Source organism: Trichechus manatus, unplaced genomic scaffold (genome assembly GCF_000243295.1).
Source record: "Trichechus manatus latirostris isolate Lorelei unplaced genomic scaffold, TriManLat1.0 scaffold00091, whole genome shotgun sequence".
NCBI lineage: Eukaryota > Metazoa > Chordata > Mammalia > Sirenia > Trichechidae > Trichechus > Trichechus manatus.
This window is the reverse complement of record NW_004444027.1, coordinates 9,297,087-9,310,499: the sequence shown is the minus strand read 5'-3', so window position 1 is coordinate 9,310,499 and position 13,413 is coordinate 9,297,087. Positions and strand designations below refer to the sequence as shown.

The window sequence follows — 13,413 nt, the reverse complement described above, 5'->3', positions numbered from 1 at the left end:
AAGCTCTACTGAAACCTGTCTACCAAGGGTGACCCTGCTGGTATTTGACATACCGGTGGCTTAACTTCTAGCATCACAGCAACACACGAGCCACCACAATACAACAAACCAACAGATGAGTGCTGGCTATGGGTTGTATAATACTAGGAAGACAACTGAAGTATGTTAGTTAGATGCACCATAAAACAAGAGTAATAAAAAAAAAATTCTATAAAATATATTTTCTTAATTTATTTAAGTTTCACTTTTCAAAATTATTCATGTTAACAATTTAACAAGATAGTTTCTAAAAGATTCATTACAAAAAAAGAAGATAGTTCCCTGTTTCCTGCTTACCATCCCAATTGCCTTTCCCCAGAGGCAACCACTTTCAACTCTTGCTTTTTGTTTACTCCCCAAATTCTAAATAAGATAATATACTATTATTTCTTGATTTTTTTCATTATAAAGTATTATTTATTGATTGCCTACTCTAACGATGATATATGATTTTTCACTGATATGCAGTGTTACTTCTATCTTATATATATTTCCGTATGTATAACCCCAAACCAAACCCATTGCCATTGAGTCGACTGCAACTCATAGCAACCCTATAGAACAGAGTAAAGCTACCCTCATAGGATTTCGAAGGCTGTAATCTTTATGGAAGCAGATTTCCACATCTTCCTCCTGTGGAGTGGCTGGTGAGTTCGAACCACTGACCTTTCCGTTAGCAGCCGAGCATTTAACCACTGTGCAACCACGGCTCCTTTCCATATGTATAGGACTCTCTATTCTGTTCCACTGGTTTGTTTGTAGTAGCTACAATAGCTTTTAAAGAAAGCTTGATAGCTACTAGGGTAAGTTCCTTCCTCCCCTTTTTGTTCTTCAAGAGTACCTTAGCTCCTTCTGGCACTTTGCTCTTCCATGTAACTTTTATCAAATTCCATGAAAAACCCCACAGGGAATTTAATAAGATTGCATTGACTCTATAGATCAATTGGGAGAAAATTATAGCTTTACAATGTTCAGTCTCCCTATCCGTGAATATAGTGTCTCTCCATTTACTTAAACTTTCTTTAGTTATTTTTTATGAAGTCTTATAAATATCTGAATAAAGATCCTGAATATCTTTTCTTAGCTATATTCCCAGGAACCTTATATTTTTTGGTTGCATTTTAACTGTATCACTCCAAAATTGTGGTTAGTGTAGAGAAATGCCTAAAATCTGAAAATTCTTTCAAAATTCTTTCAGTTCCTATGTAAATGAGCATATAATCAATAACGGCAATTTTACTTCTTTATACCTTTTATTTTTCCTTCTGTCTTACTGAGCTAGCTATGACCTTTAGTACAATGATGAAAAGGATTAATGATGAGTATCCTTGTCTTACTCTTGATCTTAATAGGAATGACAGATGTAAGATTTGTTGTACGTTTTTTGGTAGATATGCTTTATTAAATTAAAGAAGTTCCCTTCTAATCCATTAATGCTGAGTTTTTTATCAAAAATAAATATTTAATTTTATCAAATGTTCTTTTCTCCTCTGTTATTTTTTTTCCCCTTTAATAAGTTAAATGCTAACTTATATCTACAGATCTTCTAATGCTAAGCCACTTCTGCATTTCTGGGATAATCCCAACTTGGTTAAGTAATATTATCTTTTTTATGTACTTCTGGATTTGGTTGTTTAGAATTTTCTCAATTTATGTTCACAAGTAAGAAAGGTCAGTAATTCTTCTCTTAAATTTGTATGGTTTTGGTTTTTAAGGTTATACTGACCTCAAAGAATGAGCTGGGGAGAAATTTCTTCTTTTTATAATGCCTCAAAGAACTTATGTAAGATTGAAATTATGTTTCCTGAGGGTTTTGGTGAACTTTTTTGGAAAACTCACTTAAGCCTGATGTTTTCTTTATGAGACAATTATTCTTTAATGGCTATAAGATTACCCAGGTTTTCTATTTAATTTTAAATCAATTTTGATGATACATTTTTCTAAGAATTTGCCTATTTTGAAGCTTTCAAATTGAGTGGCATAAAGTTGTTCATAATATTTAATTATTATTATTTTTATTTCTTCTGAATCTGTAGTTGTGTCCCCATTTTCATTCAGAATATTACTTGCTTCTTTAATTTCTCAATTAGTGTCGCCAGAGGTTGGTCAGTTTGGCTTTATCTGATCTACTACATATCTGTTTTCTTGTTCATTAACTCTTGCTGTTATCTTTATTATTTTTTTCTTTCTACTTACATTATCTTTATTTTGATATTTCTGTTTTAGTGTCTTAGATTAGGTGCTTTGGTTCATTAATTTCCAGACATTATTTGAATATATCATATAATATAAACATATGTAATCATGAATATGTCATATTCCTTTCTGAACACTGTTTTTAACTGTATCCTAAAAGTTTTGACATTTAGTATTTTCATAATTGTTCATTCAGATCAAAGTATTTTTCTTAATTTCCATTATGATTCCATTTCTCAAGTATGTTTTTAATTTCTAAATATATGGAGTTTATTTTTAAGTTCTTTTTGTTAATGAATTCAAACTTAATCGCTGTGAGGTCAGAAAATAATGATAAAAAAAACTAGCAGCAATAATAAATAAAATAATAAAAAGCCATAAGAATAGTATATGGCTAGTAAGTTTATACTATTCGCCAAGTATAAGTTTACAATTTGCCATGTACTGTTCTCAGGGCTTTCCAAGGAAAAACTTACTCAATCCTCATTGCAACCCCATAAGGTTGCTATTATTATCATCCTCAAATTACAAATGAAGAAACTAAGGGATAGAAATGTTAACTTGCCCTAGATCTCACAGTGAGTGGTGGAGCTTTGATTCAAACCAGGTAGCCCAGTCCAAAGTCTATCCTCCTAACGCCTACCTACACTTAGGGATAGTAATTCTCTGAAATTTATTGAGACTTGCTCAATACATAAGTTTATCTTCCTAAATGTTCTGTCCATGATTAAATATAATAACAAAAGGATATTACAAATTGTTGAGCATAGGATTATAAATTTCTAGTTGGTTGTTAATTGCATTATTTAAATAGTTAAGAACCTTGCGATTATTTTTGTGTGTTTTAATTACTGACAGGTGTTTTTAAATTGCCCACAAAATAACAAATTTATCAATTTATTCAGTTTTGTGTATTTTTGCTTTCTATATATCAAAGCTATGTTATCAAGGGCATGTACATTTAAGAATGTTATACCCTCTAGTGAACTAAATATTTTATTATGATGTAATATAATAGCCTTCCATATCATTATGATTTCTGCCTTAAAGTCTATTTTGTCTGATATACTTCTCTGAAGAGTGTTAAAGTTTTTTGTTGTTTTAGTAAACAATTAACTTGGTTAGACTTAAACTGTAAACTCTATTAACACCTCTGGTGCACAGCAGCTCAGATCTTAGTTCAGACTGCTTTCAGTCTGCCCCGTGCAAACATGGTTCAAGAGTCAGCCAGAGATTTGAGCACTTTATATATAGAATTTGAGGTTCCCCTTTGTTATGGGTTGAATCGTGTCCCCCTAAAATGTGTTGGTATCCTAACCTCTATACATGCAGATGCGACCCCATTTGGGAATAGGGTTTTCTTTGCTATATTAATGGAGCCACATCTGTGTAGCTGTTAGGGATTGAATTGTGTCCCCCCAAAATATGTGTTGTAAATCCTAACCTCTATGCCTGTAGTTATAATCTCATTTGGTAATGGGTTGTCTTTGTTATGTTAATGAGGCAGGGTTAGTGAGTCGCTCTCTTCTGTGATATAAAAGAGATTAAACAAGGAATCAGAGGATGAGATGGGGTATGACAGATGCCAAGACACAAGGATATCTCCAAGGAACCAGGAAGCAGAAGCTGAAAAAACAAGGACCTTCCTCCAGAGCCAACAGAGAAAGAAAGCCTTCCTCTTGAGCTGGCACCCTGAATTCGGACTTGTGGCCTCCTAAACTGTGAGAAAATAAATGTCTGTTTCTTAAAGCCACCCATTTCTGGTATTTCTGCAGCACTAGATAACTAAGACACGTGTCTTAAGCCAATCACTTTTGAGATATAAAAGGAACAGACAAGGCACGGAAGCAAGCAAGTACAAATGGGGAAAGATAAATGCTACGTGGAGATCTCCAAGGAATGCTGAGAAGAATGCTAGAGGAGCTGAGACAAGGATTTTCCCTCAGAGTAGATGGAGTGAGAGCCTCCCCCTAGAGCCAGCACCCTGAATTCTGACTTCTAGCCTCCTAACCTGTGAGAAAATAAATTTTTGTTTGTTAAAGCCACCCACTTATGGTATTTCTGTTACAGTAGTACTAAGAAACCAAGACACCCTTCTTTGGCTCTCTCCTTTCTGGGGTTCCTGTGTCTCTCGTTGCCCCAGGATCCTTTACCTTGTTGTTTCTATCAGAGAGAAAGTGCGTTTTGTCTTGAAATTTTATCTCTTCTGTACCACTACTGCCACAACTGTGGCTGACCTCAAGACAAAGTCCCTAAAACAGGAAATTCACCCTGTCATTTGCTTCCTTCAAGTTCTGACTTCCCTCCAAAATATGCCCCACATATAAGAAGGTAAAATTCCCTTTCTTTTTTCACTTTGCTGCACCTTTGCTCTTTAAATCACACAGTATCCTGGTCATTACTTCTTGATTCCTTCAGTACCCATTTACAGAGGTATGATGGAAGAAGTAAAATGATGAAGGATGCGAAACAAAAGCTGGTTCTAGTAACCTGGTCTTGGCAACCCAAATTATAAAAACACAAAAATTATCCCATAGAAACACATGTGGTAAATGGTTCTTTAGTAGTGTCTTAGGCACACAGTGGGTTAAATGGGCTTTGGACAGTCTCAGAACCTAATTACTACACATAAAGCTTATTCTATGGACACACTTTTAAAACACCAAACAATTAACTTATAACATACCAGGACTATCTTTACTCAGACCGTAATGTTATATCAGTGTCATTTTTCAAAATTGAAAAAGAAAAAAGTATTACTCAATAATTAGTAAATCCATTGGAATAAAATCATTTGAGCAGCAGCACTGAGAACAAATTATCAAAAAAAAAAAAAAAAACCCTAAACAAACCAAACCAGTTGACATTGAGTCAATTCCAACTTATGATAATCCTATCCGCTAAGTAACAAAGACTGCAGCACTAACAGCCAGTATATACTTTTTTAGGCATGGATAAGTCAACTTTGCCTTATTATTCTTCAAGAGGAAGTGATCATTTTCAAAACTAAAATAAGGTGCTAGGTATTTCTCATTACCCATAGTTCTCAAAAGCTAACTCACAGCTGAAGAGTAAAGTTCAAACTCTTGCTCAGGAAGGAAGGAATGCCAGCCATCTTCTACCACTTCAAACATGGGCCGGTAAAAGAAAGGGTACATCAGAGTGATGGAGTCCAGGGTAGACAAGGCCTAGGGGGTAAAGAGAAAGTAAGTAAACCAAAAAGGAACATACCACCATATGAACAAAACACTTTTTAACTGACCAATTGGTATTAAACAAATATGTTGTAATAATGACGGGCACCCAGTATACTTCTGTAACATTTTACTTATCACCAGATACAATTATAGTCTTATTTGAAGTGAACTTCCTTGCTTCCAGCATCTAAAAAGGTATCAGGCACATAACATGCATTCAGTAAGTGTTTGCTGAATGAATAAAAGAATGAAAAAATGTGGTGCATGCCTATGCTAGGAGAAAAATGAAATGACTCCTTCTTGAAACAATAACATCTAATAAAAACATCCAAATATTTCTGGGGATCAGAGAATAAACAGTTTTGGGGTAGTCGGTAAGGCCTTCGCTCAAAAGCCACTTATTAGCTATATAAATGTATGCAAATGATTTAAAATCAGTGTCTGCTATAACTATAAAAAGGGTAATAAAGTTTAAGACTGCCAGACTCAAATTCTAAATCCTAACTGTGTAATAGTGGTTAAGAAATTTAATCGCTTTATCCCTCAATTTCCTCAATTCTAAAATGAGGGGAAATAACAGTTCCTACCTCATAGGGTTGTTGGGTAGTTAAGAGAGATAACATATATAACATATATTATAACACTGCCTGGAACATAATAAACTCTAGAAAAAAATTAGCTATTATGTGGTCTACATATGTAGAAACTCCATAAATGTTCATTTCTTTCCTCTGTGTAGCGATACGCCATATGGTCATGTATCATCATATTGTTATATGACACTGACCCATTTTCAAGCTAGGGCAATAACTCTATGGTCCCAAAATGAGACTATATTCATCTTTAGCACTTGGATTCTGGGAGACAATACCAGAAAAACCTGACTAGACAGGAGGAGCAGACAGACAGAACATCCTCCATCACCTGGCAGATTCATTCTTCTGGCAGGGGCGTTATGGAAAGCATCTCTATGGCTGGGAATAAGGGCACCAAAATCAAATAGCATAATTTAAATGGCATTAATTATGGAGCTATTCACCTGAGATGAAGCTAAAATTATGCTAATATGGGGTGGGAAGGACAACTCTAAGTACTGTATACTAAAACTCTCAGAATGAAGCTACTTCTCTGTAGTTCAGCGCACAGATAGCACAGTGGTTAAGAGCTAGGCTGCTAACCAAAAGGTCGACAGTTCAGATCCAACAGTCGCTCCTTGGAGACCCCATGGGGCGGTTCTACTCTGTCCTGTAGGGTCACTCTGAGTTGGAATCAGCTCAACAGCAATGGGTCTCTGTAGTTCACAGTAGGATTAGGCTCACAAAAGATTGGGCCTATGACTTACTAAATGATAGACTGGACACGTAGTTCTCCAGTTTAACAAAAAATCTCCATCTCAAGTTATTTTTCTATCTGTCTATATATCATGAAGACTTCCCCCAAAGTTTATATAACAGGAAATATGGAAAAGCATAGCTGTATAATCCATTACTCATTTATTTATATTGATTTCAGCTGCAATCACATCAAACAGAAGTAGGAATGGTAGAGCTGCCATCAGTCAGTACAAGCATTATTTTAAGTGCAAGGCAGCAACTACTCTGGCATGCAACAGGAACTCTTATTTCAACCTGTCATGATTATATTTTATGTCAGTAGAGGTAAGTCTTCTCCTTTAAACCCTTTAATGCTGAAAGAACTGAAAGCACTGCAACTTCAAAAGGTAGTTTAGACAATGCAGAAAAAGGCTTCATCAGTTTTCCTGATACAATTAAAAAACTGAGCACTTGTCAATTATTCTTTCAAAGGGATTCTATTTGTGGCAGCCGAATATATTTGGGTATATGAATTCTTGATCACAAAGAATAGCTTTACTATGCTATGGGACCAAATCCATTGCTGTCGAGTTGATTCCGACTCAAAGGAACAGAGTACAGGACAGAACATACCAAACTGTCTCGTAAGGTTTCTAGGCTGTTATCTTTATGGAAGCAGACTGCCACATCTTTCTCCCACGTAATGCCTGGTTGGTTCGAACCACCAATCTTTCAGTTAGTGACTGAGCGTTTAAACCACTGTGCCACCAGGGCTCCTCACACTATATGAACAGGGGCAGATTATCCAATAGGCAAGGTAAGCATGGTGCTTACCAGATCATCTGTACTGAACAATTTCACATTTCTTCACCACCACAAAGATTCTGCTTCTAGGTACGACTGGCATCTGTCTCTCTCCCAGCCCCACAGCATCTTCTTACAGAATCAAAGCCTCTTTTCAAATTTACAATCCCTGACAGTGGCGATGACCCAATAAGCAAGGTAAGAACAGGCTTACTTATGCTTACTACTCTGTAGTGAACAATTTCAAATTTCACATGGGTTTCACTATATCTTTGATGTGGTAAAACCCATGTGAAATTGCTCACTAAAGATGATCTGGTAAGCAAGGTAAGCACTGTGCTTACTTTGCCTATTGGATAATCTGCCCCTGTATATGAAAAATTCACTTATTTACTCCTAAAACCATTTCAAAATATATACGGGTAGCAGAAGCAGGGGGAGTGGAGTGGGGCTGGATACCAGGAAAAGGACAGAAGCCAAGTTTTTCTATTTGTATTCATTGTGCTATAAAAACACTCAAAAGGGTATTTGCTTTTCTGACATGAATTTATGAGGATGGTCTCATAATTCTACAGCTTTTTTTCAGCCCCAAGGACTTCTATATAATGAGTTGGTTTTTAAAGAGCTTTATGTAATGTATACAGCTAATTAACCAACTGATTAGCGTAAAATACTACTGAAGCTAAGTAAACACAATCAGCAAGTGGGCTAATATGCTTTCCCTTTTTCTTCACCACTGTGCTTCATGACAGACAACATCTTAACACCTAGGCCAGACATCTTACAAGCCACTGGTTACAAAAGAGACAAGAAGAAAAATGTAGACTGGTCTGCGAAAATCCAATGTACAACCGAGGTAAAAAAATGCATACTCAACTGAAGAAGGTCAGTAGCATTACTCTGCCCAAATAGTATTTTTTCAATTTAGCAGTCTAGAAGCTATGATGAGTTTCTTGCTCATGTTAGCAAACTAAGCCAAATCAATATTATGTGTTATTTCCAAATGACAGATGGGTAAGAAAAACAATTCAGCTCATCTTCTCATTCCTTCAGTAAAATTTAGCAAAGGCAGGAGGCAGGGCCAAGATGGCAGACTAGTCAGATGCACTAAGCCATCCTGCTGCAACAAAAACCTAAAAAAACAAGTAAAACAGATACAAACATCAATTCTAGAACCCTTAACCTTAAATGAAAGGAAAAAGTATTAGATTGGAAGTTACTGAGGAGAAGAAACTGAAGAAAACAGAGAAGGAATAGAGATACAGAGTGGAGCTTCCTGACCAAACGGCATGACTGAGCATTGCCATCTTGGAATATAGCCAACAACAACGCACACAGAAAGACATCTCCATGGAATTCCCAACAGGAGATAATGGTATGGTGCGGACACACACAGGACTAAGTAAGACCACATTTGCTGCCTGCAACTCAAGGAGAAGCGCAGACCCTCTCACCCGGTAACCACAGGAGCATACTCCTACAACCCCATCACTCTGGTGCACCATAGCTGAGCGACCAGACCTGCACACCAGGACAAGATGGTGAGAATTATTGTGTCCACAGGCGAGCAAGCAACAAAAACAAAGCACGCCTGCCCATCCACCTAGACATAACCAAAAAAAAAAAGCAGGACAAGACAAACAAACCTCCGATCAATAAACAAACAATACCTAAATGTCTCAGAGACAGCAGACAATATCAAAACATACCAAAAAAAAAAGGACAATTTGGCTCCAGTAAGCGACCAGAATAAAGCACCAGCTGACCTTCCAACAGAAAAAAAGTCACTGGCACTATCCGATAGGGAATTCAAAAGTCTAATATTCAGGGCTCTCCAAGAGATTAGGAAAGAGATCAAGGAAAACACAGACAAAATCATGGAAAACACAGACAAGATGGACCAAAACAGCCAAAATCAAGGAATACACAAAGCAATAGAAGAATTCAAGAAAATAATCCAAGAATAAAGTGTCAAAATAAACAAAACAATTAGAAATCATACAAAAACAGCAATTAGAAATCCAAAAGATAAACCACAAAATTTTAGAAATGGACAACACAATAGAAGGTTTTAGGAGCAAATCTGAAACACAGAGGACAGAAATCAGTGAAATTAAACACAAATATATGGATGCCACTTTGAGGAAAAATCAGAGAGAAGAATTAAAAGAAAAAAAACTTAAGAACTATGTGGGATACAACCAAGAGCAAAAATTTGCCATAATCCGAGATCCAGAACACAGGGAGGAAATGGAAAGCAGAGAGGATCATTGAAAATTTGCTGATAGAAAACTTCCTTAATATCATGAAAGAAGAAAAAGTGAGTATCCAAGAAGCTCAACGAACCTTACATAAAACAGACCCCAAAAGAAAGTCACCAAGGCATATCATAATCACACTCACCAAAAACAAAGCCAAAAAGAATCCTAAAAGCAGCTCGAGAAAAACGAAAAGTCACGTACAAAGCGGAAGAAGTAAATCTAGCTCTGATTACTCGGCAGAAACCATGCAGGCAAGAAGGCAGTGGAAGGATATATCTGTGAGACCTTGAAAGAAATAAATTGCCAACCATGAATAATATAGCCTGCAAAACTCCCTCTCAAATATGATGGTGAAATTAGGACATTTCCAGATAAACAGAAATTAAGGGAATTTGTAAAAACCAAACCAAACTTCTAAGAATTATAAAGGGAGTCCTTTGGTTAGAGAACTAACAACATCAGACAACAACTGGAATCTAGGACACAGGTTAGTATCAGCCAAATACTGACCTAGGTAATGAACTCTCCAGGATAAAACAAAACTAAAAGATTTAAAATAAGGAACTAGAGATGTCAATCTATAAATAACAACAATGTCAAAACAATAAAAGGGGGAATACATGATATAGATACAGAACTTTAAAATAGAGAGGAAGGCAAGGTGATATAAAGTTATAAAAGACTGGTTCAATCTTAGGAAGATACGGGTAAATTTCAAGGTAACAACAAAGAAAGTTAACAAACCTACTCATCAAAGTAAGGAAGAAAAACACAGTTTTAATAAACACAAAATCTATAATGAAAGAAATGAAAAAAAAAATCACAAACAAAAGGAACTCAGCACAGAAGAGTAAAAGGAACAAAGAAAACCTCAGCACCACACACACAAAAAAAACAGCACTACAAAATGACAGCAATAAACTCATACCTATCAATAATCATAATGAATGTAAATGGCCTAAATGCACCCATAAAGAGAGTGTGACAGAATGAATTTTAAAAAAATGACCCATCATGGAGGGCTGTGGGGACCATGGTCTCGGAGAACGTCTAGCTCAACTGGCATAACACAGTTTAGAAAGAAAATGTTCTACATTCTACCTTAGTAAGTAGCGTCTGGGGTCTTAAAAGCCCGTGAGCAGCCATCTAAGATACTCCACTGGTCTCACCCCTTCAGGAGCAAGGGAGAATGAAGAAAACAAGATACAAGGAAAAGATTAGTGCAAAGGACTAATGGACCACAACTATCACAGCCTCCACCAGACTGAGTCCAGTAGAATGGTGTCTGGCTTACTACCACTGAATGCTCTGACCAGGATCACAACAGAGGGTCCTGGACAGAGCTGGAGAAAAATGTAGAACAAAATTCTAACTCACAAAAAAAGACCAGATTTACTGGCTTGACAGAGACTGGAGAAACCCTGAGAGTATGGCCCCCAGACACCCTTTTAGCTCACTGGTGAAGTCACTCCCAAGGTTCAACATTCAGCCAAAGATTAGACAGCTCCATAAAACAAAACGAGACTAATAGGGCACAACAGTCCAGGGACAAGGACTAGAAGGCAGGAGGGGACAGGAAAGCCAGTAACAGGGAACCCAAGGTTAAGAACGGACAGTGTTGACATGTCGTGGGGTTGTTAACCATTGTCATAAAACAACATGTGTACTGTTTAATGAGAAACTATTTGTTCTGAAAACCTTCATCTAAAGTACAACAATAAAAAAAAAGGACGCATCAATATGCTGTCTATAAGAGACACACCTTAGACAAAAGACATAAATATATTAAATATCAAAGGATGGAAAAAAATACATCAAGCAACCAAAAAAGAGAAGCAGCAATACTAATCCAGTTAAAAAATAGGCAAAGGATATGAACAGACACTTCACCAAAGAAGACATCCAGGCAGCTAACAGGCACATGAGGAAATGCTCATGATCACTAGTCATTAGAGAAATGCAAATCAAAACTACAATGAGATACAATCTCTTCCCAACTTTACTGGCACAAGTCAAAAAAACAAAATAACAACTGTTGGAGAGATTGTGGGGTGACTGGAACTCTTACGCACTGCTGGTGGGAATACAAAATGGTACAACCATTTTGGAAAATGATATAGTGTTTCCTTAAAAAGCTAGAGATACAAATACCATACGATCCAGCAATCCCACTCCTAGGAATCTATCCTAGAGAAATAACAGTTGTCACACGAACAGACGTATGCAACCCGTGTTCACTGCAGCATTATTTTCAATAGCAAAAAGATGGAAACAACCTAAATGCCCATTAACAGATGAATGCATATACAAATTATGGTACATACACACAATGGAATACTATGCAACAACAAAGAACAATGATGAATCTGCGAAACATCTAACAATATAGATGAATGTGGAGGGGATTATGCTGAGTGAAATAAGCCAATCACAAAAGGACAAATACTGTATGAGACCACTATTAAAAAAACACATGAAAATGTTTACACACAGAAAGAAACAATCTTTGATGGTTACGAGGGAAGGGAGGGGTGGGGAAGGAAAAACAATAACTAGATAGTAGATAAGTGGTAACTTGGGTGAAGGGTAAGACAGTACACAATACTGGGGAAGTCAGCACAACTTGATCAGGGCAAAGCCATAGAAGCTTCACAGACACATCTGAACACCCTGAGACACCGAGCTACTGGGCTGAGGGCTGGGGACTGTAGTCTCAGGGAACATTCTGCTCAACTGGCATAACATCGTCTATAAAGAAAATGTTCTACACTGGTGTGTAGCAACTGGGGTCTTAAAAGCCTGCAAGTAGCCATCTAAGATACATCTACTGGTCCCATCCCGGCTGGAGCAAAGGAGAATGAAGAAGACCAAAGACACAAGGGAAAGATTAGTCCAAAGGGCTAATGGACCACAACTACCACACCGCCATCAGACTGAGCCCAGAACAACTAGATGGTGCCCAGTTACCACCACCAACTGCTATGGCAGGGATTACAATAGAGGGTTCCGGACAGAGTGGGAGAAAAAAGTAGAACAAAAATCAAATTCACACACACACAAACACACACACGACCAGGCTTTCTGGTCTGACAGAGACGAGAGAAACTCCGAGAGTATGGCCCCTGGATACCTTTTTAACTTAGTACTGAAGTCACTCCTGAAGTTTACCCTTCAGTCAAAGATTAGACAGGTCCATAGGGCCAACAATAACACACGAGGGACGTGCTTCATAGTTTATCATATACACAAGACTAATGGGCACACCATCCCAAAAGCAAAGACAAGAAGGCAAGAAGGGACGGGAAACCATATGAATGGAAACAGGCAAACCGGAGTGGAAAAGGGGACAGTGCTGACATACCGCAGGCTTGGCAACCAATGTCACAAAACTGGTGACATTAATAAATGTTTAATGAGAAACTAATCTGCTATGTAAACTTTCACCTAAATCACAATAATAAAATTTAGCAAAGGCAGAAAGAAAAATGTCACGTCATTTACTTAGTACAACAGTCGTTCCTCTGTCTATTCTCATTTTAAAAACAACACAAGAGGAGTTCCGGCAAAATGGCGCTCTAGGCAGAAGCACCACGCCGTCCCTCC

The 13,413-nt window shown here is 37.1% G+C and overlaps 1 protein-coding gene across 3 annotated transcripts in view; it reads right to left on the bottom strand.

The window, feature by feature from the left end:
* MTMR9 (myotubularin related protein 9) overlaps positions 1–13,413 on the bottom strand; it is a 135,966-nt gene that overhangs the window by 94,321 nt on the left and 28,232 nt on the right. For all 3 annotated transcript variants that reach the window (XM_023736748.1, XM_023736749.1, XM_004382203.3), the window contains one exon: positions 5,298–5,423. In XM_023736748.1, coding sequence (XP_023592516.1) covers positions 5,298–5,423 — 126 coding nt within the window. The remainder of the gene's footprint in view (positions 1–5,297; positions 5,424–13,413) is intronic.